Genomic DNA, 25014 nt, shown 5'->3' on the forward strand with positions numbered 1-25014 from the left:
GACTGGGTAGCCTTTCCCTTCTCCAGGGGATCTTCCCAACCCAGGGATCGAACCCAGTTCTCTCACATTGCAGGCAGATTCTTTACCATCTGAGCCACAAGAGGCAAGTAGTAAGTGCTCTATAAATGTTAGCTATTGTTACTCTCATCACTGCTGTTGTTGTTCAGTGTTTCTGCCTACCAAGAAGGAAACTAATGCTTATAGACTATTAGATAAGATGCTGAAGGTCAAACAGCTAGGAGGGGATCTGAACTCAGGTTTTCTTGATCCACAGTACTGATAGCCTTTCCACTACAGCAGTTGCTCCAAAGACAGGCTATATGTCAACCTCGGTAGAGCTTTAAAGCAGGAGTCCCCAGCCTCCAGGATCTAATGCCTGATGATCTCTAGTGGAGCCAATGCAATGATAATAGAAATAGAGTGCACAGTGAGTGTAATGCACTTGAATCATCCCGAAACCATTGCCCCTAACCTAGTCCATGGAAAAATCGTCTTCCACAAAACTGGTCCCTGGAGCCAAAAAGGATGAAGACCGCTGCTTTAAAGAAAGTACAGGTTCTTGAGCCCTAGCCCCAAAGAGACTGAGACATTCTAGAGATGATCTATATGTGTGTGTGTGTGTGTGTGTGTGTGTGTTAGTTGCTCAACCATGTCTGACTCTTTATAACCCCATGCATTGTAGCCCAGCCAAGCTCTTCTGCCATGGAATTCTCCAGGCAAGAATACTGGAGTGGGTAGCCATTTCCTCCTCCAGGGGATCTTCTGACCCAGGGATTGAACCCATGTCTCTTGCATCTCCTGCATTAGCAGGAAAGTTCTTTAACACTGAGCCACCTGGGATGCCCAAGATATGAGCTAAGAATCTGTCTTTTTAAGAAACTGTCCAGGTAGTTGTGATACTCTGTCAAATCAAGGCATGACTGCCCTACATGCCAGTCTTTCTTCTGCCACTTTATCATACCTATTTATAAATATCTAAACCATAAATTCGTTTAAAGTGGGCTCCTTATTTCCTTATTCATTTTTCCTTTCTCTCCTAGCAGAGTGCCTTATAAGCACTCAATAAGTATTTGAGTAATTAATTGCTTAATTATTTAATTAAAGTTGCTTTTGAAATGCAAATAAAGCTGTAGTACTAGCAGCCTGTTATGAGCCATCATTGATCTTCCTAGGGATGTTTATTAATTAGCTAAGAACCAATACTGGGGAATGACAGGCTTAAGCATCTGGACAGGGAACTGTGAAAGCTTCCAAACCAAATGTTAGCCCCACCATTACACAGCCTAAGACCCCATTTCACTTTGCCCACCCTTCATTGACAACTTTGGGTAAAAATACAGAAAATGTATTACTAAAAATCAAGAGATTCCCCCTCCTGCTTTTTTTTTTTAAGTTGACACATATATCTGTTTCTTAAAACAGGAAGAAAAATCTTTTTTACAAGAAAGAAAAAAAAATTTCTTTATTCTTGTCACACCACAAGCATGGAGTTCACTGCTATACGTTAAGATTATAAAACGAGATCCCAAAATGCCGTGGCTGATTATTCACAGTAGACATATTAAGTCAAGAAGCTTATTTTTTCTCTCTTTGCTAAGGCAGAAAGCCTGGGGCTATATGCATTTTTATTACACTTTGCTGTCTTGGTTTCACTTGAGGATTAAAACGAAAGGCAAGGTACAGTGCATGTATCCTGATGGATTTTAGGATTTCTTGCTTTAGTGAAAGGAAGAATCTCATAAAGTACCTCAGATTATTGCTGAAGGAAGTATAGCTACTTCTGTGATGACCTAGAAATTCAATCTTTTGTTTCTCCTATAAAACATCACATTGTATCTTGGATTTTTTCCCCTGTAGTTTTCTGTACTATGTAAAGTTTTGGGGACTTCCCTGGTGGTCCAGTGGCTAAGATTCCATGCTCCCAATGCAGGGGGCCTGGATTCAATCCCTGGTCGGGGAACTAGATCCCATATGCTACAACTAAGACCGGGTGCAGAGAAATAAATGAATAAACATTTTTTAAAAAGTAGTTTTCCTTTAGATTTGAAGTAAGAATATCTCAAATAGTTCAGGTGAGTCTTAGGACTATTTGGGGGAGCTCACACACCACCTCGGGCTTGGGGTGAGGTGGAATGAAGCAGGAAGAGGGAGGTGGAGAGAAAGGGAAAGATCAATCTAAAGAGTACCAGGAAAGCCGAGGAGGAGACTATATAGCCAGAGGAGGAATGAATGTGTCTTAGAGTTTTAGCTCCAGTTCTGACTGGGCTTCCCTGGTGGCTCAGTTGGTAAAGAATCCGCTTGCAATGAGGGACACCTGGGTTCAATCCCTGGCTTCGGAATATCCCCTGGAGAAGGGAAAGGCTACCCACTCCAATATTCCGGCCTGGAGAATTCCATGGACTGTATAGTCCATGGGGCCGCAGAGTCGGACACATCTGAGCAACCTTCACTTTCACTTTCTGACGAATGCACACTGAGAAGCAATAGAAGTGCATCACCCCATCTTCTGTCCTTTATTTAGAAACATGAAATGTACTCACTTATTTGACTTGTGCCTCTTTCTGATATACAAAGAAAAAAAAAGTGAGAAGGACTGAAGCTTGTGGGATCGGGAAGTATAGTAGACGAGATCTTCTGGTTTATTATTGATTTGTAAGGAACAGCATGATACTGGTTTGGCAGCTCTGCATCAGTGACGGAAAAGAAAGGCGCTTTTCAGTGGCCCGGAGGAGGAGAGCTGGGAACTGGAAACAGGGGCTGTGGCAGACAAGGTTCTTTCATATGTGGCCCAATCGACTGTGCAGGGAATCAAGGTCAGGAAGCTTTGTCAGTGTTGTGGGGAGGCTGTGGGATTTCAGGGGCTTCCATTTCCTGAGTTAAGGATCTTTGCCTGCCTACTTCAGCAGATTGTCCCGCCAGCCATCATTGTCAAGGTGATTGATAGGACAAACTGAAAACCTACAGGTGTATTATTACTCAAAATACAAAGATTTTGCCATCAAGATAAAAAAAATGTTCAATTTCTTCTTTTATAAACATCTTATTTTGTATCAGTGTATTGCCCTGGTGGCTCAGTGGTAAAGAATCTATCTGCAATGCAGGAGACTCAGGTTAGATCCCTGGGACAGGAAAATCCCCTGGAGAAGGAAATGGCAACCCACTCTAGTATTCTTGCCTGGAGAATCCCATGGACAGAGCAGCCTGGTGGGCTACAGTCCATGGGGTCACAAAGAGTCAGACACGACTGAAACGACTTAGCACATCAGTCAGTCAGTTCAGTCGTTCAGTCCTGTCCGACTCTTTGCGACCCCATGAATCGCAGCACACCAGGCCTCCCTGTCCATCACCAACTCCCGGAGTTCACTCACACTCACGTCCATCGAGTCGGTGATGCCATCCAGCCATCTCATCCTCTGTTGTCTCCTTCTCCTCCTGCCCCCAATCCCTCCCAGCATCAGGGTCTTTTCCAATGAGTCAACTCTTCACATGAGGTGGCCAAAGTATTGGAGTTTCAGCTTCAGCATCAGTCCTTCCAAAGAACACCCAGGACTGATCTCCTTTAGGATGACTTAGCACATAGCTGATAAATAAACAATGTTGTGGTAGTTTCAGGTGAACAATGAAGGGACTCAGCCATACAAATACATGTATCCATTCTCCCCCAAACTCCCCGCCCCTTCAGGCTGCCACATAACATTGAGCAGAGTTCCCTGTGCTACACAATAGGTCCCTATTGGTTATCCATTTTAAATATAGCAGTGTGTGCATGTCCATCCCAAACTCCTTAACTATTGCCTTCCCCTGGCAACCATTAAAAAAATGTATAATTTCTGGTGCTTTTTCTTTTTTCATTTATCTTCAGGATTTCACCCAGCTTTAGTCATCTTTCAGTGTGAATTTGCTGTTATATACATTGTCTTTCCCCTCCCCACATGACATCAGTTCTGTTTTATCTCCTTGATACTTATTTCAGATTGCCACGTCTGGTCTTTGGGCACACGCCTGTGTTCTAGTACCAGGAGGCATAACTATGTCATTACCATGGGAGCATTAAGCTACTTCTGACCCAAAATGTCACAAGAAAGGAATGCTCCAGTGGCCTCAGAAAATTTCTGCAAGAATGCTATCTTCCAAATGTGGAATAAATAAAGCTCAGGAATAAATAGCTGAAGCTAAAATGTAAAAGATTTAACGTATTGGTGTCGCAAGGTGCCAGCCACTTGACTTTAGTTCCTGCTGCAAAGCATGTGATACATTAAGAAAGGTTTTTAAAGGCAACCTATTTTTTGAAGATAAAATCTGCGTCCAATTATATCATCCAAGCAGAGTCATTGAGCTTTTTCTCTTATCTCTTTAAGACAAGAAAAAGAGAGCATAAAAATGCTTCCAAGATCTCTTCCCTTCCCATTACACTTTTTTTTCATAATAGTGTGTATGAGTAACAAAAACTAAAGATTTTGACAAATGAAGCAAGCAAAGGAGGTTGATTGCTGCTTCCATAAATTAAAATTAATGATACCCTTAAGGTACTTGGGTCTATGAAGTCGACTTAATGTTAATATAACCTGACTCTATTATCACGGAATGAGGCAGTTAACATGAAAATGAAGAAGAAAAAAGCAAAATTCCAAAGTGCATTTTCAAAATCGGTGAGGTGAAAGCTAAAAGCTGAACAGTGGACAAAGGGCTTGCTGTTCTGTCCTCCCTTACTTTCTGTTTGATGGCAGAGGCCGTCAGCAGTAGAGGACTGGCGTTCCTGAAGAAGCCTAGGGCTGGCCCTAGACTGGGGCTCCTGTTCACCTCCTGCCCCACCTTCCTTGCAGGGGTGCACAGCCACTTTATTTTCAGCCCTCTCTGTTTATCTCAACAGAGTCAGTGTGCTCTTCTAGGGGGTTGTGCAGGACACAATTGGAAAGAGTGGCTGAGGTGGAGGAGTGGTTGGAAGAGAGAGGAAAGTGAAAGAAGGAATAAGAAAAGGAGTCTGAGATTAAGAAGACCGGAAATGAAAGTAGTGAAACTCTTAGTCGCTCAGTCCTGTCCAACTCTTTGTGACCCTGTGGACTGTAGCCCACCAGGCTCCTCTGTCCATGGGGATTCTCCAGGAGAGAATCCTGGAGTGGGTTGCCATGCCCTCCTCCAGGGGATCTTCCCAACCCAGGAATTGAACCCAGGTCTCCCACATTGCAGGCAGTTTCTTTACCATCTGAGCCACCAGGGAAGCCCTAAGAAGATAGGAATCAGCCCAGAAATATATATTTGGAAGCAGAAAAGAAACAAAAAAGCTCTGAGAGAACATAAAAGGAAGTGAATTAATGACGTTTCAGATGCAAGCATTAGCATCCATGCCATAAATCACACAAACTCAACTGATAATTATGGTCCTACTCAGAGCGAGCACAGTGCTAGCACTTGTTGCCTTCCTGTGATCTATCCTGAAGTCAAATGCAAGAAACTCTGTTTAACTCAGAAGTGTCTCAAGGTCAAGAAAACATGAAAATAAGTTCAAGGAAAAGAGAATTCAGCCAACTTTTGCATTCAGCAAACCCAGATTGTTTTGCCATGAAGCTGTACCCATTATGTCCTCATTTCAAACCTTATCTCAGACCATTTCAGACCATTTTCTTTTCAGACACAGCTCAAAAAAAAAAAAAAAAAATCAGCATTAGAATAAGAATGGATTTTAACTGAAAAGAACTACAATTCTTTAAGAGGATCTTAAACTGTTATAAATCTCAGGAGCATTTCCAGGATAACGTTTGGGCACATATTTAGGAATGTCACAGTAAGAATTTAGAAGTAAGAATGAATTCTGAAGCCTTCCCCCAGTTAAGTAAGGACAGGAAAGTATACAAACTGTACATTTCCTGGACAAAGCCTCATGAGTAGACTGTAGAGAGACATTTGTGTGCATGTGAGTCATTTATTCACTAGCATCCCATCACAAGGAGAGTTTTATTTTTATGGGCTCATCAGTGGAGGTGTGAAGTCTGGTTCTTGCATGCCCATGGATATTTTTCAAGGGTTTAGACAAGTCGAGAGTCAGATAATTGAAATGTACACTCCCAGTTACATCTTTTCCTAAGACTGTGGTAAGCACCATTTATGGATATAGTGCCAGTAAGAACACTTGAATACTAGGAAGGAAACACATTGCCTAGCAATGGTTAAAACTTAAAGGTAATTAACGAGCAGGTCAAAAGAAAAAGTAGAACTTAAAACAAGTTAAGTATCAAATATTTGCATTTAGACCAATTTTATTTGAAATCTTTACTGGCAGCCACAGGGTTAGTATCTGTCCTTTATCTTTCTTTTCCTTTTGGCTTATTTAAAGCAATTTTGAAGGGAAAAAATGAAATAAAGATATCCTTCAAAATACACAGAGGAATTGACTGAACATTGGGAAACAGTCACAGCTGAGAATGGAGTAGTTATCATTAATTTACTTGAAGGACTCAGAGCTCATTCATTAGCCCCAAAATTACACTTTCAAGTATACCTTAATCATACTTAGCACAGTGCCTAATGTAACAAGAACTCAAAAAGCCTATTCATTGACTCATTTATTGAATATTGAGCATCTCCTTTGTATTAGGCACTGTGCTAAACTGTGAATGAGGCAGACAAGGTCCCTATCTTTGTGGACAAGGAACTTACATTGTAGTAAATATCTTTAGACTGAATAGAGAGACATTTCTTGGTAGAGTGAAAAAAGGGATGTCTGCAAAGAGTACGCTGCCTATAGAACTCATCTGAAAGGAGAAAGCAAAGAAGAATTGTATATAGTCCTCAGAGCTCTCAAATATGGTTATTTAAAAATTAGAATAAAACAAAAATGGAGGAGATTTGGACTCTGGGTTTGTCATACAAATTACTGCTTAAAAAAACTTTTTCTAAATCTAATGTAGGCACAATGAATCTAAATGGTTTTCTTTTTTCCTTTTTTTTTTCCTAAATAAAATTTGAGCATCAAAAAAGAAGGAAAGAAAGAAGCAAGGGAGGTAGGAAAGGTCTTTCCAAAACTTGATTTGGGCCTCTTGAAAATAAAATTCTTCATTCAAAATATAGTAGTTATGGGACTTTCCTGGCAGTCCAGTGGTTAAGACTCTGGGCTTCCACTGCAGGGGGAGCAGGTTCGATCCCTGGTCAGGGAACTAAGATCCCACATACCATGGCAGAACCAAAAAAAAAAAAAGTAGTGGTTATGGTGAAGATCCTTGAATAAACTACAAATTAATTCATTCAATTAGTATGAATCGAGTACCTGCTGTATGCCAGGAACTGTGCTAGTCACCTGGAACATACTAGGGAAAGAAAGATGAGTCCTTATTCTCACAGAGCACGTTTGTTTTTTGATTTTGTTGTTGTTGTTTTTTAAGACATTTTCCCCCTCTGACTTGCTTTTTCTAAAGAAATGCTGGAAGCTAGATCATGAGTACTCAGGGAACAGATGGCAGTCTTCTGCCCATCTGGGATAGTTCTAAAGAGTAGACCCTTGTGTATCAATAGATAAGGTTTCTTCCAGTTCTAAGCTTTCTTGATCTATGATCTAATTGTAGACAGAAGATGCATGCTTCCAAAATGATGTTATAATTGTATTTCTTTTTATGAAAGGAAACAGAGGTATGGTCTATGAATTTGGGGGAAATTGGGTTCTTCCTATTTATTTTTATTTTTTATTTGCTTATTTATTTTTAGCTTTCCTTGTAGCTCAGTTGGTAAAAGAATCTGCCTGCAATGCAAGAGACCCAGGTTCCATCCCTGGGTCAGGAATATCCCTGGAGAAGGAAATGGCAGCCCACTCCAGTATTCTTGCCTGGAGAATCCCATGGACAGAGGAGCCTGGCGGGCCACAGTCCATGGGGTGGCAAAGAGTCAGACACAACTGAGTGACTAGACCACCACCATTTATTTATTTATTGGCTGTGCCCAGTTTTAGTCGTGGTATGTAGGATCTTTAGTTGTACAATGTGAACTCTTAGTTGTAGCATGTGAGATCTAGTTCCCCAACCAGGGATTGAACCCAGGCCCCCCTGTGCTGGGAGCCTGGAATCCTAACCACTGGACCACCAGGGAAGTCCCCTTCCTGTCTCTTTAAATAATTCTATTTAGACTCCTTTGGGTCTTCCTTCTCTGCTCACCTTCTAATGCTCAATCCTACCATTTTCAGTTTCACTTCACTTTCCTCCCTTTAACGACTGGGGCAAATTTCCCCAACTGGCTATACGTGACGTCTCCAGTTAAATCTTTCCCTGTTAGGTCAAATTCTTTCTGTTCCAAAAGAATTCCTTTACCCATTTGTCATCCCTCCCCTTTCTCATTTCGATATTTCCATCAGCAAACTCCCAGTCTTCCACCCTGGAAATCCTGAAGTTCTATTCACTTCTACCAAAATTACACTCCCATACCAAAGTATTTAGTTTTTCCTTATTTCAAAATGCCTCCCAGTCTGTACCTTCTATTCTGTTCCAGGCAGCACGGTCTTCATTCCAACACATATTACCCCAAGTCTTGTCAGATCAATTCCAACATCCTCTAACTGCTCTCAGCCTCTTTGGATCTGTCATGCTGACAGATTCATCTCCCTAAACCTCAACTTCCCTCTCAAATCACATGTCCCCTCACAGAAATCTTCAGTGGTTCCCTTTGCTAATGGGGTAAATCTTGAGCCTCAGCATCTGCAGAGTCTTGCTTTGCATCATCTGCTTGCAGCATGCCTAGCTAACTGCATCTCACTGTCCTGTCTGACACCAGTGTTCCGCTTGCTACCCCAGAATTTTCCATCTTATTTGCATTCCTCACCTCCAACCCTTTATGCTTCCAAAGATCAAGACTGTAGCATTCCTTCCTTTCATATCTCTTTCTATATTAACATATACTTATAAAAGGAAGAAATAAACAACCAAGTAAAGAATGAATTGTGCCAGAATACAAGGTAACAGGGTAAAATTTCTGACTTTTGCTTCCTAGTTTGTATATAGAATTTTATATTGGTTTTATAAAAAAAAATCCAGTTGGTAAGGCCTAAAACATGGAAGTTATTGTTTTAAAAGGTTATCAAATTTCTTCTCCTTGTCTAATTGCTCACAAGTGCATTGTTCCTAAGTAGCTACAGTTTATGAGGATTTTCTGTGCTTTCAGGTGCTTCTTTCTTAAAATTATTTACTCAACTATGCATTCAGTCCATGCCGTACCTTTCTCCAAAGATAATTTGTGAAAAGAAATATTTTATGCTTAATTCTTTAGTTAAGACTGCTTTCTGAAGACTTCATTACATGGTGCATCTTATTTTTTATTGGGGTATAATTGCTTTACAATGTTGTGTTAGTTTCTGTTGTGCAGCAAAGTGGATCAGCTGTACGTATACATATATCCCCTCTTCCTTGGATTTCCTTCCCACTTAGGTCACCTTGGAGCAATGAGTAGAGTTCCCTGTACTATAAGGTCTGTTCTCATTAGTTAAGATGATGCATTTTAAATTTCTATCTCTCTCTCATACCTTTTCTTAAGTTTGAGTTATAGGGGTGGCGATTCATTTTTATCTCATTTTAAATTCTTAATAATATTGGGTATACACTGGAAACTACCACCATGGCCCTTCCTATATAAGAAGAAAGCACCCTTCAGATCAGGTGCTTATAATGGATTCTGATGCTGTTCCCACATGGTCCCTATGAAGCTACTAACACTATCACCGGAAGAAATGGCCTGTGGCATGCTCATTCTCCTTCGCCACCCAGTCTTCCACATGTCCCCTTGGGGATTTCTCTCTCAGCATGTGCCAAGATTTCTGCTCAGTGCCCATTTCCATATGGCCTCCCCATCCCTTCCTACCCACCCCAAATTTCACATTCCTCTCTTCTTTGATTTCATTATGAAACAACCCGTTCTGCCTTTAGAAAGAATTACATGTTCCACACATTCATTTGCATGTTTTTCTACAGCTTTTGTCTACAATCTTAAGGTACCACATTCTTCAAGACCAGGAACTGACCTTGCACGGGGCCATAAAATATACTGATGGCTAAAGGTTTCATAGATAGGTACACTAGGTTAGATCTGCTTTCAGTAAATTAATGTAAAAGTAAATTAAAAAGCCCACTGCTTATTAAATATTTATACACTACTTTTTTCCAACCATAATCTCTGGAGTAGCAGTGAAGACCAACAGCTAGACTGAATGAGCTTGAATCCAGGACCTGCCAGTTTACTAACTACTTAAGCTTAGGCCAATCTTGTTCAGTTGATTTTTTTTATCCTCTCATGCTTCAGTTTTTATATCTGTGAACTGGGGAAATAATATTACTTCCTTCCATAGAATTATTGGGAAGATTGCATGTTACTTCATATTGTCATGTACAAAGTGATTAACAATACTATCCATTTTTGGATTTTATGTGGTGCCTTGCACACTATAACCTATCCCTCTCCATTTATTAGGCATAATAGCAACAATAACAGTAGCTACTAGCATTTACTGAGCAATTATCATATAGAAACTGAGCTAAACACATGTATCATCTTATTTAATCCCCATAATAATTCCATGAGGTAGGACATATTGTCCCATTGTAATGATAAGGTAAGTTAAGACTCAAATAATTTACCCAGGGACTTAGAGCATGTAGTTAGTGTCAGTGAGCATTCTCATTTATTCTCCCGTGTCTTCCTCCCTCTCTCCTTCTCTCTTTCTCACACTGGTGCATGCATACACAAACACACACACACACACACACACACACACACACACATTTACCCACCAGTTTGATCGACTAGTCATTACACAAATATTTCTTACCACTTACTACATGCAGGATTCAGTGCATCCTGTGGGAGGGAGGGGAGAACAGAAGAAGTGAGCAGGGAATGGTTACAGTCCATCCATATAATGAAAGGAGTGGCTCTGATAGAAGTGCTCCAGGTATAAACCATGGACTGCAAGAATGCTGAGGAAGCCAACATAGACCAGCCTTGAATGGGAGAAAAGGGGAATACAAGCACTCCAGAGGGAAGCCTCAGGGGTGTTAAGTCGGATGGAATGCCACAGGACAGGCAGGTAGAGTTTGACTGGGAGTGCAGGGTCATAAGAAAGTGAAAGTGTTATTTGCTCACTCCTGTCCAACTCTTTTTGACCCCCGACTCAAGGATCAAACCTGCGTCTCCTGTATTGCATTCACCATCTGAGCCACTTCCCCCGATGGCTCAGCAGGTAAAGAATCCAACCAGAATTGAAAGAGACACATGTACCCCAATGTTCAGCGCAGTACTGTTTACAGTAGCTAGGACATGGAAGCAACCTAGATGTCCATTGGCAGTTGAATGGATAAGAAAGCTGTGGTACATAACACAATGGAATATTACTCAGCTGTTAAAAAGAACACATTTGAGTCAGTTCTAATGAGGTGGACGAAACTGGAGCCTATTATACAGAGTGAAGTAAATCAGAAAGAAAAACACCAATACAGTATATTAACGCATATACATGGAATTTAGAAAGATGGTAACAATGACCCTATACGCAAGACAGCAAAAGAGACACAGATACAAAGAACAGACTTTTGGACTCTGCGGGAGAAGGTGAGGGTAGGATGATTTGAGAGAATAGCATTGAAACATATATATTACCACATGTGAAATAGATCGCCAGTCCAGGTTCGATGCATGAGATAGGGCACTCAAAGCCAGTGCACTGGGACAACCCAGAGGGATGGGATGGGGAGGGAGGTGGGAGAGGGGTGCGGGATGGGGGACACGTGTATACCAATGGCTAATTCATGTCAATGTATGGCAAAAACCACCACAATATTGTAAAGCAATTAGCCTCCAATTGAAATAAATTAACTTTATAAAATAAATTTTAAAAATACTGAATTCAATTTGTAAAGAGATTTAAATACAAAATTCACTCTAGAAAATAATAAAAAAGAATCCACCTACAATGCAGGAGACGCAGGAGACATGGTTTAATCCCTGGGTCGGAAGATCCCCTGGAGAAGGAAATGACAGTGCACTCCAGTATTGGCGCCTGAAAAATCCCATGGAAAGAGGAGCCTGGGGGGCTACAGTCAGTCCAAAGGGTCACAAAGAGTCAAACACAACTTACTGACTGAGCAGCAGCAGCAGCAGGGTCATAAGGCTGAGAAAGTAGGTTTCAAATGTCCCTCGTGTGTTTGTGTGCATCACAATGAAGCAAACTCTTCATTTTTGGGAACTCTACTTGGTTTTCGAAATATTTGGTCCCAGCAAAGATGGACAAGTCTAAAGAGAACGTGCAACAAGAAGACTGTGCTGGATTTGGGCTACGTACATGATTGATATGGGAAGGTCAGAGTCAACTTTAGACCAGACTACCTGAGGCACTTTTCTGTTGGATTTGAGATGTGTTTTACAGGCATGAACCTGCCTGATCTCTAATGGCTCTGGGCAAGCGCTGACTAACCTCTGGTTTAGCATAGCCTGCTCAGAACCAAATCAAGATTTGAAATTATAAAGCTAGGATGCCTGGGGCCACCAGTAATATAAAGTTGGCAAAATGCCAATGGACAAAATATACCATTTTGCCCATAAAATTCTTTCCCTTTCTTACCCACTCAAAATGAAATTCACTAAGCTGACAGACTACTGTGTCAATATAGTATAGAAAAACATAATAGGAAAAAAGCAGTGGCAATTTTTAATCCATGCCAGTTAAAGGTATAGTTCCCAGTAATTTCCAAGTTCAGTAAAATCTAAAATTTTTATATTCTCACCATTGACCCTAAAACCTTGCCTCTTATTTCTTAGATGAAGTATCAATCAACTCTTGGTTACTTATTAATTATCAGTGATTAAATATCATTCAGTATCCATTAATTATCAGTCAGTATGATTCTTTAAAAATGATGATGACAAGAGGCTGAGACAAAATATTTATCATTTCTGAGTTCCTTCGATCACCTAGTTTAATGGCGAATGGTGACCTCCCTACCAAATTTTTTTGTGAAAAATTTAAGAGCTTGCAATTTTGATGGTACTAACTGGAACAGTAGTTCACTCATGGCTACCAATGAGTAGAGTGTTTTTTAAAAGTCTCATTTTAACATTGTCAAGAGAGCAAATCTTTCTCATTTGGGCTCAGTTTGATAAAAATCAGTCTCAGAGAGTGCACAAGGTAAGCGGATATTAAAACAGGGTTATAAATCATTGCTTTAGTGTTCTGACCTTAGAAGCTCAAAAGATCTTACCAAAAAGGGTGCATTGTTTTCATTGTGCCTCATTATGTCTGATGAGAGGACATCATTTCTCTCCTCTTCCTCCCAGGTGGCTGTTGAGGACCGCATCAGGCAGCTGCACGAAGCCCACAGGGACTTTGGCCCAGCGTCCCAGCACTTCCTTTCCAGTAAGTCATTGACCACTTTCATCTCTTACCCTTCTCACTGCATCTTGGTGGCTATTTAGAGTTGAATTATGATAGTCTCTGCCAAATGCACTAGAGGCACAGATCATCCTGAAATATGACTTAGTGGGTGGATACAGAAGGTTAAGATGAGGAGGACCAATTAGATCATTTTGTCCATTATTCAGCTAATGCACAATTATTTCCTACAGTGTATTCTCAAGTGCTAAATTGAGTAATATTTTTGAATCTTTACTCATGGCAGTTCACTTCATAAAGCTGATACTTATAATATCATATAATTATATGACAATTCAATATATATTACTGTGAGCCTATGATTCTTTATATAGTTGATTAAATACTCCCTGCCTATAAGTTGGAACTTCAGCCCATTCTGTTTCCTTTCCCTAACTATTCTTATCTGTCTTTTTATCCCTGACCTCTCTTCATTTTTTTTTTTTTTGTTTTACTATTTTATTAACTATATTTTATAATTAATTATAGTATTCATATATTGTTAATAAATATTATATTTTATAAGTAAATGTATTGCTATAATTAATAACCAAGAGGAATGGCCTTGGTTAACTGCAAGTGTAATATTGGAACATACTATAAATATAACAATGTGTATATCAATCCCAAACTTCCTATCTATCCTACTCCCCCCACCCCTCCCCTCTGGTAACCATAAATTCATTCTCTAAGTCTGTGAGTCTATTTCTGTTTTGTAAATAAGCTCATTTGTATCATATTTTTATATTCCACATATAAATGATACCATACGATATTTATCTTTCTCTCTGACTTACTTCACCTAGTATGATAATCTCCAGGTCCATCCATGTTGCTGCAAATGGCATTATTTCATTCTTTTCTTTGGCTGAGTAGCATTCCGTTGAATATATGTACCACATCTTCTTTATCCATTCCTTTGTCAATGGTCATTTAGGTTGCTTCCGTGTCTTGGCTACTGTAAATAGTGCTACAGTGAGCATTGGAGCACATGTATCTTATTGAATTATGTATTTTTCCAAATATATGCCCAGCAGTGGGATTGCTGGGTTATATGATAGCTCTGTTGTAAGTTTTTTAAGGAACCTCCATACTGTTCTCCATAGTGATTGTACCAGTTGTCATTCCCACCAACACTGTAAGAGGGTCCTCTTTTCTCCACACCCTCTCCAAGATTTATTGTTTATATACTTTAATAATGGCCATTCTGACTGGTGTGAGGTGATGCCTCATTGTAGTCTTGATTTGCATTTCTCTAATAATTAGCAGCATTGAGTATCTTTTCATTGGCCTCTTGACCATCTGTATGTCTTCTTTGGAGAAATGTCTATTTAGATCTTCTGCCCATTTTTTTAAATTGGGTTGTTCATTTTTTTAATATTGAGCCACATGAGCTGTTTGTAAATATTGAAGATCAATCCCTTGTTGGTCATGTTGTTTTCAAATATTTTCTCCCATTCTGTGGGTTGTCTTTTCATTTTGCTTATGGTTTTGTTAGTTGTGCAAAGAAAAATTAAGCTTTTGAGTTTAATTAGGTCCTATTTGTTTTTGTTTTTATTTCCATTATTCTAGGAGATGGATTGAAAATTTTATGTGAAAGAATGTTCTGCCTATGTTTACCTCTGAGAGTTTCAGAGTATCCAGTCTTACATTTAGATCTTTAATCCATGTTGAGTTTATTTTTGTTTGGTGGAGTTGAACCATCATTTAAGGCAATTACGTTGTGCCTGACAATATTATGAATATGACCCAACCTGACTCTTATGGCAACTTTAAGGTCGGTGCTATTATTATTATACCCATTTTTAAGATGAGGACATTGAGACACAGTCACAGAGGGTGTAGATGACAGAGCCAGGATTCGAACCCAAGAAGTCAGCTCCAGAGTCTGTTTTTAACCATCACAATAGACTATCTTTTAGTATGATAGATTTCAATAGAGAAGAAGCAATTCTAAATGTTCTCCTTTCATGCTTCTGCCTTCCTCATTTATTGCCATTTTCTAGTCCTTTCCTTTCTTTTCCATTTTCCACAGGTTAATAGAAAGATCCACACTCACAAACATTTTAAAGTATTTGACTTGATACTTTCATGTGTGTCTCCAATTAGCCATTTTATTTTAGAACAAAAATTCCTGGAAAATAGTGGTCCTCTCTTTTCATTATACATTGATAGTATATGAAACAAGAAGTTGTCTTATTTTCTTGACTGGGTCTGACCTTTTTATCAACATGCAGTCATTATTTGGACAGTATCACAAATACTTAGAAAGTGTCAAAAAAAGAAGGGCAAATTAAAGCAGTATACATAATTGAGTGGGACAGTGGCTTTTGAGAATAGCTCCAGAACAATTTTAAATCCTGCACATTTTATCTTCTATGTTTCCCCCAATTTCTGGTCTGCTTAAATTGCCTTGGTGGCAGAGCCATTCTATTCAATTTAATTGAGATTAAGTGCAATAACATGTAAGTGATTCATAAACCATAAATAAAAATATTACTATTATGCATATTAATTGTTCCTCAGATGTTTTATATATATATATAAAAATATATATATATATATATATTTCCTCAGTGTTTGTTCTCTCTGCCTGCCCTACTCGAATTCCTATGTCTTCCCCCATTAAAGCCTAATCTCAGAAAATGATATGTTATACTCATTTAACCCCAGTGACAGGTAAAGTTTAATGTGTACTTTTTCTGGGTTATTTGCATCTTAATAAGGTGAAAAGCCATAAGCCTGAGGAATGATTCTCGGGGGATGAAACGTCAGCCATAATCTCTGAGCTGTAAGGGGAGAACTTCGAGGGGCCAAGAGGAGCATCTCCATACCTCTCAACCCATATCACACGGTGCCCACATCCAGAAAGGTCAGACCTGTATACACGGACACTCAGAAATCCACTGATTGACCTGCTTATATGGAGCCAGCCCCAGACGTCACCAATTTCTTAAGTATTCGTGTGGAGTATCAATATATGCTTAGAAGCTTTGCTTATGGAAATCACAAAATACCAATTTGGCCGAAGGGATATTTGAGAAATAGGGTATCTTGAGACTAAAGATAAATGATTATTTCCTTGTATTGTCTCTTTCTTAAATTACAGAGGTAATATAGGCCCCTCAGGGAGATTTTGGAAAGCAAAGAGTACAAACAGGAAAGAAAAATCATCTGTAATCCAACCACTTAGAGATAACCACTATAAAAAATGTGGTTTATACACATTCTGTCTATCTCTCAGGGGTGTGTATGTGTGTGAACTCAGATTTTCTCTCTCTCCCTTTTTTTAAACCAAACAGGGATAAAAATATTTTACAGCTTTATGACCTGCTTTTTCCCCTTAGAACTATAATAAAAATATTTTTTGTATATTTAAATATTCCTCTGCAGAGTGCATTGTTTTAAATGATGGCATAGTATTCCCTTCTGTGGCTGTCCCACATTTACCACAATTCTAAATCACTCAATCACTTAAGGTTATTTCAAAATTTTCAGTACTTTATCGAAGATTGTATATCATATCTAATATTCTTCATACACCTTTATAAATACCTCAGCTTCTTTCCATAAGATAAATGCCCCCAAAACGGAACATGCTGTGTTAAAGGATGTTTACATTTGTAAGGCTTTTGTTATGTGTTGCCAAACTGATCTGTAGAAAGCGGCACTAGAAATTGGGTGTGCCATCAAAACCGTATGTGAGTCAGGGTCTCTCTGAAGTCACTTATTTGCTATAAAAGAAAAAGAAGTTCCCCCTCCCCAAAAGTAAAAATATGTTTGAAAATTACAACTAAGCTCATATTAAATGAGCTTGAATTGATAGGTGTCTAATAATTTGCTTCCAGGTTACCAGGAATAATAATAGAGTGATTTCTGAAGCTTCACAGTTAAAAGAAAGGAGAAATAAGGATGAACCATTAACCGCACCCCCCTCCCAACACACAGTCACTTCTCTGTCTCCTTCTCTCTCTGTGTCTCTCTCTTTGTCTCTGTCAGACACACACACACAGACACACACACACCTTTGAAAATTACGTTACCAGCTGTCTTTGTTTTCTTCTTTTATCAGTAGAAAGAGGCAGCCTTTTACTTAAGTATTCACTGTTTCTTCTTGGTGGCCCAGTCTCTACTTGTTAAGGAGGCTGTTTCTTTTATTTTAGATCTGAGAGAAAATGAGAAGAGAAAACATTGTAAAATATCACCTTTATCCATTGATAGACACTAGATTGCCTTTAATTTGAGCTTTAATATTCTACTACTTCTGATTGACTTCTGCAGTGTAAACCAAGAAGAAGGAGAAATTTTAGTAGTGTGATTTTAAAATATATTTATCCTTAAAATTTTATAGATTTTAAAAATATATTCATATGTCAGTGATCAAAAATGCATCAGTACTATAGTATTCACTAGCCTAGTAGTCTGCATATAGTCCACTTTTGTTATTTTCAAGAATTTAAGAACTTTTTTTTTTTAAATTCAAGATTTTTCTGGATATTTCTCAATTTTCTGGGCTTCTCTTCTAAATTTTACTTTTCTCATTAAGAAGTATAATTCTATATGAGAAAGTAAAAATCTTTCTGTAATAGTAGAGAGAATTTATATTGTTATTAATATTTTACAAGTTCTAGAATTCCCTGAAGGGCCATTTCCCAAGCCAAGTTCCTCAGAACATTAATGTTCTTTGTGATGTTAATAACTCTCCCTTGAAAAAATAATTCTGGGGTCAATAAGATTGGAAAAACACTAGGTTATAAAGATAAGCAAACTTCTTTCCTGTGGGAATTCTTGTAGCTCTTAATATACATCAAAACTCTAAGAGGAGCATAGAGTCGGTGAGTCTCTTGTCCTACTTCTGTGACTACCAAAGCCTTTTCAGACACACCAATTAATTTCTCACTAAACATGCCGTGGAACAGACTATGAGAATTTTTGCCCTAAAGTGATATTTGCCAAATAGTTTGATAATGAGAACTTTCTGCTGAAGGTAGTAAGAACATGATCCAATTAAAAAGAAAATGACTGTTTGTAAGGCCAATGGGTCAACTGTCTCTTTCCTGGGGTTTCCAGCCCTCATCCCCACCCCAGGAGGCCCCCTGTGCTGTGGAATTTCCTAACTGGAGAGAAGCTTAGAGAGTGTCTATATGACTTGTTTTCAAAGTACTTATTAGTGAATCCTGAAATCAGTTTAATGACTTGCAACCAGCAATTTTTTAATGGAATGAAATGGAACAGATTAGAAAATATCAGAGTACATTGCACAAGCAAGGCTAAGTATCTGGTTTCAGTTAAAGATGTGTGTGTATGTGTGTGAGTGTGTCTGTCTGTCTGTGCACTACATCATAGCATAAAATATATTCCTTTTATGCATTCCAGTCAAAAATGTTTGACGGGTACTGAAGTATTCCCAGCCTACCCTTACTTTACAGATGACAAAATAGGGACAGAGAGACCAAATGACATAATCAAGGTCACATAGATGGTTATAATAAATCTGGGACTGGAACCCAGTTTCAGAACTTCAATGCCACACCTTGTGTTGCCTTACCCATTAAGAACTAATACACAGGCCAGTGACTGTCTAGTCTATCTGATACTACCACTGATTTTTCTCTCTTTTATTTCTGTTGATCTGGGCCATAGTAAGTTGATTTATATAACCTGACTTTTTCCTCTCAATGCCCCTGAACCAAGTGTCATTTCACCAATGATATGAGTTATTGGTTAAGAGTATAGACTCTGAAACTAGGTTACCTGGGTTCAACTATTGATTCAGATATTTAATCTCTTTATCTCTCATCTGTAAAATGGGAATAATAATATATTTCATCAAATTTAAGACATATCCCCCATGTTTTAACAGCTCTGAAATCAAAATATACCTTATGTCTAAAATTAAAAATAATTGTATTTATTTACTTTTGGCCATGCTGGGTCTTCATTGCTGCAGGAGCTTTCTCTAGTTGTGGCGAGTGGGGGCCACTCTTTAGTTTCGGTGCATAGGGTTCTGACTGCGGTGGCTTCTCTTGTTGCAGAGCAAGTGCTTTCGGGTGTGTGGGCTTTAGTAGTTGTGGCATGTGGGCTCAGTCGTTGCAGCTCCCGGGCTCTGGAGCACAGGCTCAGTAGTTGTAACACGTGGGCTTAGCTGCTTCAATCTGGGATCTACCCAGATCAGGGTCCAAACCCATGTCCCCTGCATTGGCAGGCGGATTCTTTACCACTGAGTCACCAGGGAAGCCCTTTAATAGGGTTTTGAATTCAATAAAATATGGTAATAATATCTCTTAGTGTTATAGTGAAGATCAAAGAATTAACATATGTGAAACCCTTACAACAGTGCCTTACCCCATGGACTATACAGTCCATGGAATTCTCCAGGCCAGAATACTGAAATGAGTAGCCTTTCCCTTCTCCAGGGCATCTTCCCAACCTAGGGATCAAACCCAGGTCTCCTGCATTGCGGGCAGATTCTTTACCAGCTGAGCCACCAGGGAAACCCAAGAATACTGGAGTGGGTAGCCTATCCCTTCTCCAGTGTATCTTCTCAACCCAGGAATTGAACCAGGGTCTCTTGCCTTGCAGGTGGATTTTTTACCAACTGAGCTATCAGGGAAGCCATACAGCACTGCCTAACACACTGTAGGTGCCATAGTGCTATGCAAGTGTTTGCTATTAGCATTAGTATCTTTACTATCAACTTGATAGTATAACTTAGTATCTGCGTATTAGAGTCAAACTAGACATAAAAGACATAAAAGTAGCTTTCATTCTCTTGTATTTACTTCTCAGTGTATTTCCTCTCCTTTCCAAAGATGTTTTTCATGGATCTAATCTGAAAGTACAGTGTTTTGCTTATTAGAAGAACTCAACAGTTACTTGTGTAACTAATGAAGGACTGTGAAGAAGGCTGAGCGCCGAAGAATTGATGCTTTTGAACTGTGGTATTGGAGAAGACTCTTGAGAGTCCCTTGGACTGCAAGGAGATCCAACCAGTCCATTCTGAAGGAGATCAGCCCTGGGATTTCTTTGGAAGGAATGATGCTAAAGCTGAAACTCCAGTACTTTGGCCACCTCATGCGAAGAGTTGACTCATTGGAAAAGACTCTGATGCTGGGAGGGATTGGGGGCAGGAGGAGAAGGGGACAACAGAGGATGAGATGGCTGGATGGCATCACTGACTCGATGGACGTGAGTCTGAGTGAACTCCGGGAGTTGGTGATGGACAGGGAGGCCTGGCGTGCTGCGATTCATGGGGTCGCAAAGAGTTGGACACGACTGAGCAACTGATGTGATCTGAGACCCTAATCTAATCTCTATAAGGGGGTTTCCCTGGTGGCTCAGTGGTAAAGAATTTGCCTGCCAATGCAGGAGACTCGGGGTTGATCCCTGGATTGGGAAGATCTCCTGGAGAAGGAAATGGCAAACAACTCCAGTATTCTTACCTGGAGAATCCTCTGGACAGAGGAGCCTGGCGGGCTGCAGTCCATGGGGTCACAAAAGAGTCAGACATGACTGAGCAACTAAACAACAACATATAAGGACAGGATGGTTTTAGTCTTGTTGACAGTTATATCCTCCAGTATCTAACAGAGTATCTGTACTTGATAAATGTTCAGTAAAATTCTACACAGAATGAATTATGTCTTATACCCAAAAGAAGAGGAGATAAATTTCCTCCCCTCTATTGTTAGTACACAGTGGCATGAGATTTAGCATAGTGACTACCACATAGTAGACAGTAAATAATACGACCTTTTATGTTGCCTTTCAGCAAGGTCTAATAGCATTCATAACTTTACATAGTCCTTTTTCTAAATGTCTACTGTGCCATGTAATATATTAAGGGGAAAAGCTGTCTTCAAAATTACAACATAATCACAACTATATTAGAAAATAAATGATAAGCAACAGAAAGGTACATATCAAGAAAAGACTGAAAATTGAATACATCAAAATGCAAGCAGCTGTTGTGTTTTACTTTCTTTTTACCCTTGCAGGTTTGTGGTTTTTGTTTTTGTTTTTTTTTTTTACTAATAACAGTGTATTTCTTGTATGATGGGGGAAAAAACAGTAAAGGCAATATTTTTTATTCTCTAGCTCTGAACCCAGTGACTTCTTGCAGTATTAAACTCTCCTATAACTCCAGAAGACGAATTTCCTTTTTACTCTTTATTCTGAATTTAAAAGCCATGAGTTTCACTGAGTGATCTTCTTGTTCTCAGATTATGAGACACTGTAAAAAGAAAGAAGGTAAGGTAAGTCACTTCAGTCTTGTCCAACTCTGTGCAACCCCATAGACGGCAGCCCGCCAGGCTCCCCCATCCATGGAATTCTCCAGGCAAGAACACTGGAGTGGGTTGCCATTTCCTTCTCCAATGCATGAAAGTGAAAAGTGAAAGTGAAGTCGCTCAGTCATGTCTGACTCTTAGCGACCCCATGGACTGCAGCCTACCAGGCTCCTCTGTCCATGGGATTTTCCAGGCAAGAGTACTGGAGTGGGGTGCCATTGCCTTCTCTGTAAAAAAAAAAAGAAAGAACTGATCACTTATTTCTTGCAGGCTTTATAATCTTAAGTGCCTTAATCAAATCCCTGGTTCACTCTTTTTCTCTTGTTTAAGTAACCCAAGTGTTGACAGTTTCTCCTTGCTACATTAAGGCTACAAAGCTTGTTTCCATCTTGAGAGTTGCCAAACCTTCACTGTCTCCTCCCCTACTCACACACTTAATAAAAAGGGTGAGGTGGGGGAAACTTTAAGCACGTTTCGTAATTGCTGGCATTTCACTTACTAGTGCTGCTATCTATGCCACCATTGTCCTCGGGGGATGGATGAATTTGACATACGAGTAAGCCAATCATTTAAAGCTCGGATCAGCTTAAAGAAACCATCATGATATGAGTCATAAAGAAACCCATAGGTAAAATGGGAGATGATTTTCAGCCTAAAGCCATTAGGTAAAATCTCAGGGCAAAATAATTTGAGCCAGTTTCTTCAACAGTCACACGCTGTCTTGAGTGTTGGGGACTTGGAAGTAATACCATCTAAAAACCATTTATCAGTGATGCTGGTAATGTCTCCCGAAGTTCAAAGATAGCCTTTCAGGCGCCCACAGAAAGCAGTCATGGTGTTCATCATTACTCTCTCTTCTCAAAACCTATTTCTATGGCCCTTTTGCCTTGAGCTCAAATTTATATTCTCCAATTTAGACCTTAGATTTATTTGCTTGAGAGAATCCACAGGAACAAAATTTTACATGGCCCTACCCATCCATTTATTGGAACACAGGAGGAAGCTTAGGAAAAGTTCTCAGTTTTGTCCTGTGGGAATTTCTGCACTGGAACTGGCTTATACTAGCTCAGGAGAGCCAGTTGTTGTGTATTATAGGAATTGTGAGCTGATTGTTAAACACACCTCTGGGAGCTTGAAATCAGCCGCCATAGTGAGAATATTGATCTACCACCCCCACCGCTATCCCCTCCTCCCAATTTAGCAAATACTGCAAACTAAGACTTTCTGTTTCTTTTTTGGCATGACTAGTTGACCAACATCACCAAGTATATTAACGTTATTCAGATCACCCAAGTCCCTAGAAGGTAAAGTTCAGGACCCCAATACCTATCTGCCTTAGAGAGGAGGCCCATTTGTTCTGGTTTGTGCAGGATGTTCTTGGTTTTAGTGTTTACTTTCCCATGTCCCAGGAAAGCTCCTCAGTCCCAGGCATTCGAGGATAATTGCTCACCCTCGCCTTCGGTGACGTTCCACAGAAACAGAGCCCTACACAAGGGTTCTTGGACAAGCCAGCTGTTAAGAGAGCACCTCTCAGGTGTGAGAGAGGGAAGCAGGATAAGGTGGGGAAGACTGATCAGGGAGTCAGCCTAAGCATGGCAGTGGAGACTCGCTTCCACCTGATCCGTCCCAGAACTCTAGAGCACAAATTGCTCCTCAGACATGGCCACATTTGGGGGCAAGGGAGCGTCTGCTCCCCTGTGTCAGTCCTCCATTGGCCATGGATTTGTGGGGAGTCGGAGAAAGCAATGGCACCCCACTCCAGTACTCTTGCTTGGAAAATCCCATGGATGGAGGAGCCTGGAAGGCTGCAGTCCATGGGGTCGCTGAGGGTCAGACATGACTGAGCGACTTCACTTTCACTTTTCACTTTCATGCATTGGAGAAGGAAATGGCAACCCACTCCAGTGTTCTTGCCTGGAGAATCCCAGGGACGGGGGAGCCTGGTGGGCTGCCATCTATGAGGTCACACAGAGTCGGACATGACTGAAGCGACTTAGCTGTAGCAGTTGTGGGGAGTAGTGACCAGCAAGGCAGTTTCCAGCTCTGTGGAGCTGGGAGTGGTGGAACCATAGCAGCCAGTGCTGCCAACATCGGGGAATGGGTACACCAGCTGGGGAGAGGCAATCTGAGTGGGACATCCATAGCATGGACCTCTTTTAGATTTTAGAAGCTCCCAGAAACTGGCTTTCAGGCTCAATGGTGACCTTCACCTTGATTGCTAAGCACCTCTCCTTCATCACCTGCCTACATAGAAATTGGTCCAGTGGCATGGCAGAGATGTGACAAGTACCTGTTTCTTTCCTATTTCACCTTCCTCCTCATGACAGATTCCTCTGGGTCTCACGAGGGCTTAGAGCAGGGAGACCAGCATCACAGTGCTGGATCAGTTTCATGGCACATGGGCACTATTTTAGTGGAAGGCTGGCTCTGAAAGGTATATTTTTACACTCCCCAGAAAATGAAGGTGTTTGTCCATTTGGCCTAGGGTAGCATTTTGTCATCTGTCCCAAAATACAAAGCTTTGCACAAACAGAAATGGTGGAATCACATCCCTGTGGGTAAAAATCATTACTTTCGTTTTTCGTTTTTTTTTTTCCTTTCCATTTGGACGTTTTCCATTTTCAGAACACAACCAGTTTGGAAGTAGAAAATAATTTTTCGTGAGAGTTTTGAGGTAAGGACAAAAGGTGTTTGGGTTTTTTTGTATAGACTTACAGAAATGTTTCCTGGTTTAAAAGCCACTCTTTTGAATTTTTAAATACACTTGCAGATAGCACCAGTAACAAGCATCTTGATTTCAGTCTAATGCAGGTGTGCTTCAGAATGTGCTGGAAGGGACAGGGATGGGCCTAGGTGATGAGGGGCATTTTAAGGTTCATGGAAACCTGAGGACAGATAAGGAAGAACATTCACTGTCAATTATATGTTTGCCTCTCTCTGTATTTGCCTTTGCCACTGTGGACTTCAGACTGTCAGCTGTCACAGCTTCTCTCTTCCCTCCTCCTCCTCCTTACTCAGTTTCTCCCACCTTGTGACTTCTGTTTTCTTCTTTAGCCCCCTGACTTTTTCTAACCGCCCCACCTCTCTCCTCTCTGCATTTATCTCTGTGTATTGCAATCAAGCTCTCTAAGCAGCAGCCGATTGGTTCACTGATTTACTGTCTATTTACAATGAAGGTCATTTCAGAGGCCAAGGCCAGATCGAAACTAGACTTTCTTGACTTGGGCACTAGTGACATGTTAAACCAGACAGTCGTTTGTCGTGGGGACTGTCATGTGCCTTACAGAATTAGCAGCATCCCATACCAGTTACGCCCCTCTCCCTCAGTTGTGACAA

General features: G+C 40.2%; 1 protein-coding gene across 7 annotated transcripts in view; it reads left to right on the top strand.

Moving 5' to 3' along the window:
- The window catches only part of DMD (dystrophin), a 2671852-nt gene that overhangs the window by 2405406 nt on the left and 241432 nt on the right, over positions 1 to 25014 (top strand). For all 7 annotated transcript variants that reach the window (XM_070365439.1, XM_070365442.1, XM_070365443.1 and 4 more), the window contains one exon: positions 13297 to 13375. In XM_070365439.1, the coding sequence (XP_070221540.1) occupies positions 13297 to 13375 (79 nt within the window). The remainder of the gene's footprint in view (positions 1 to 13296; positions 13376 to 25014) is intronic.

This window comes from Bos mutus, chromosome X (genome assembly GCF_027580195.1).
Source record: "Bos mutus isolate GX-2022 chromosome X, NWIPB_WYAK_1.1, whole genome shotgun sequence".
Lineage (NCBI taxonomy): Eukaryota > Metazoa > Chordata > Mammalia > Artiodactyla > Bovidae > Bos > Bos mutus.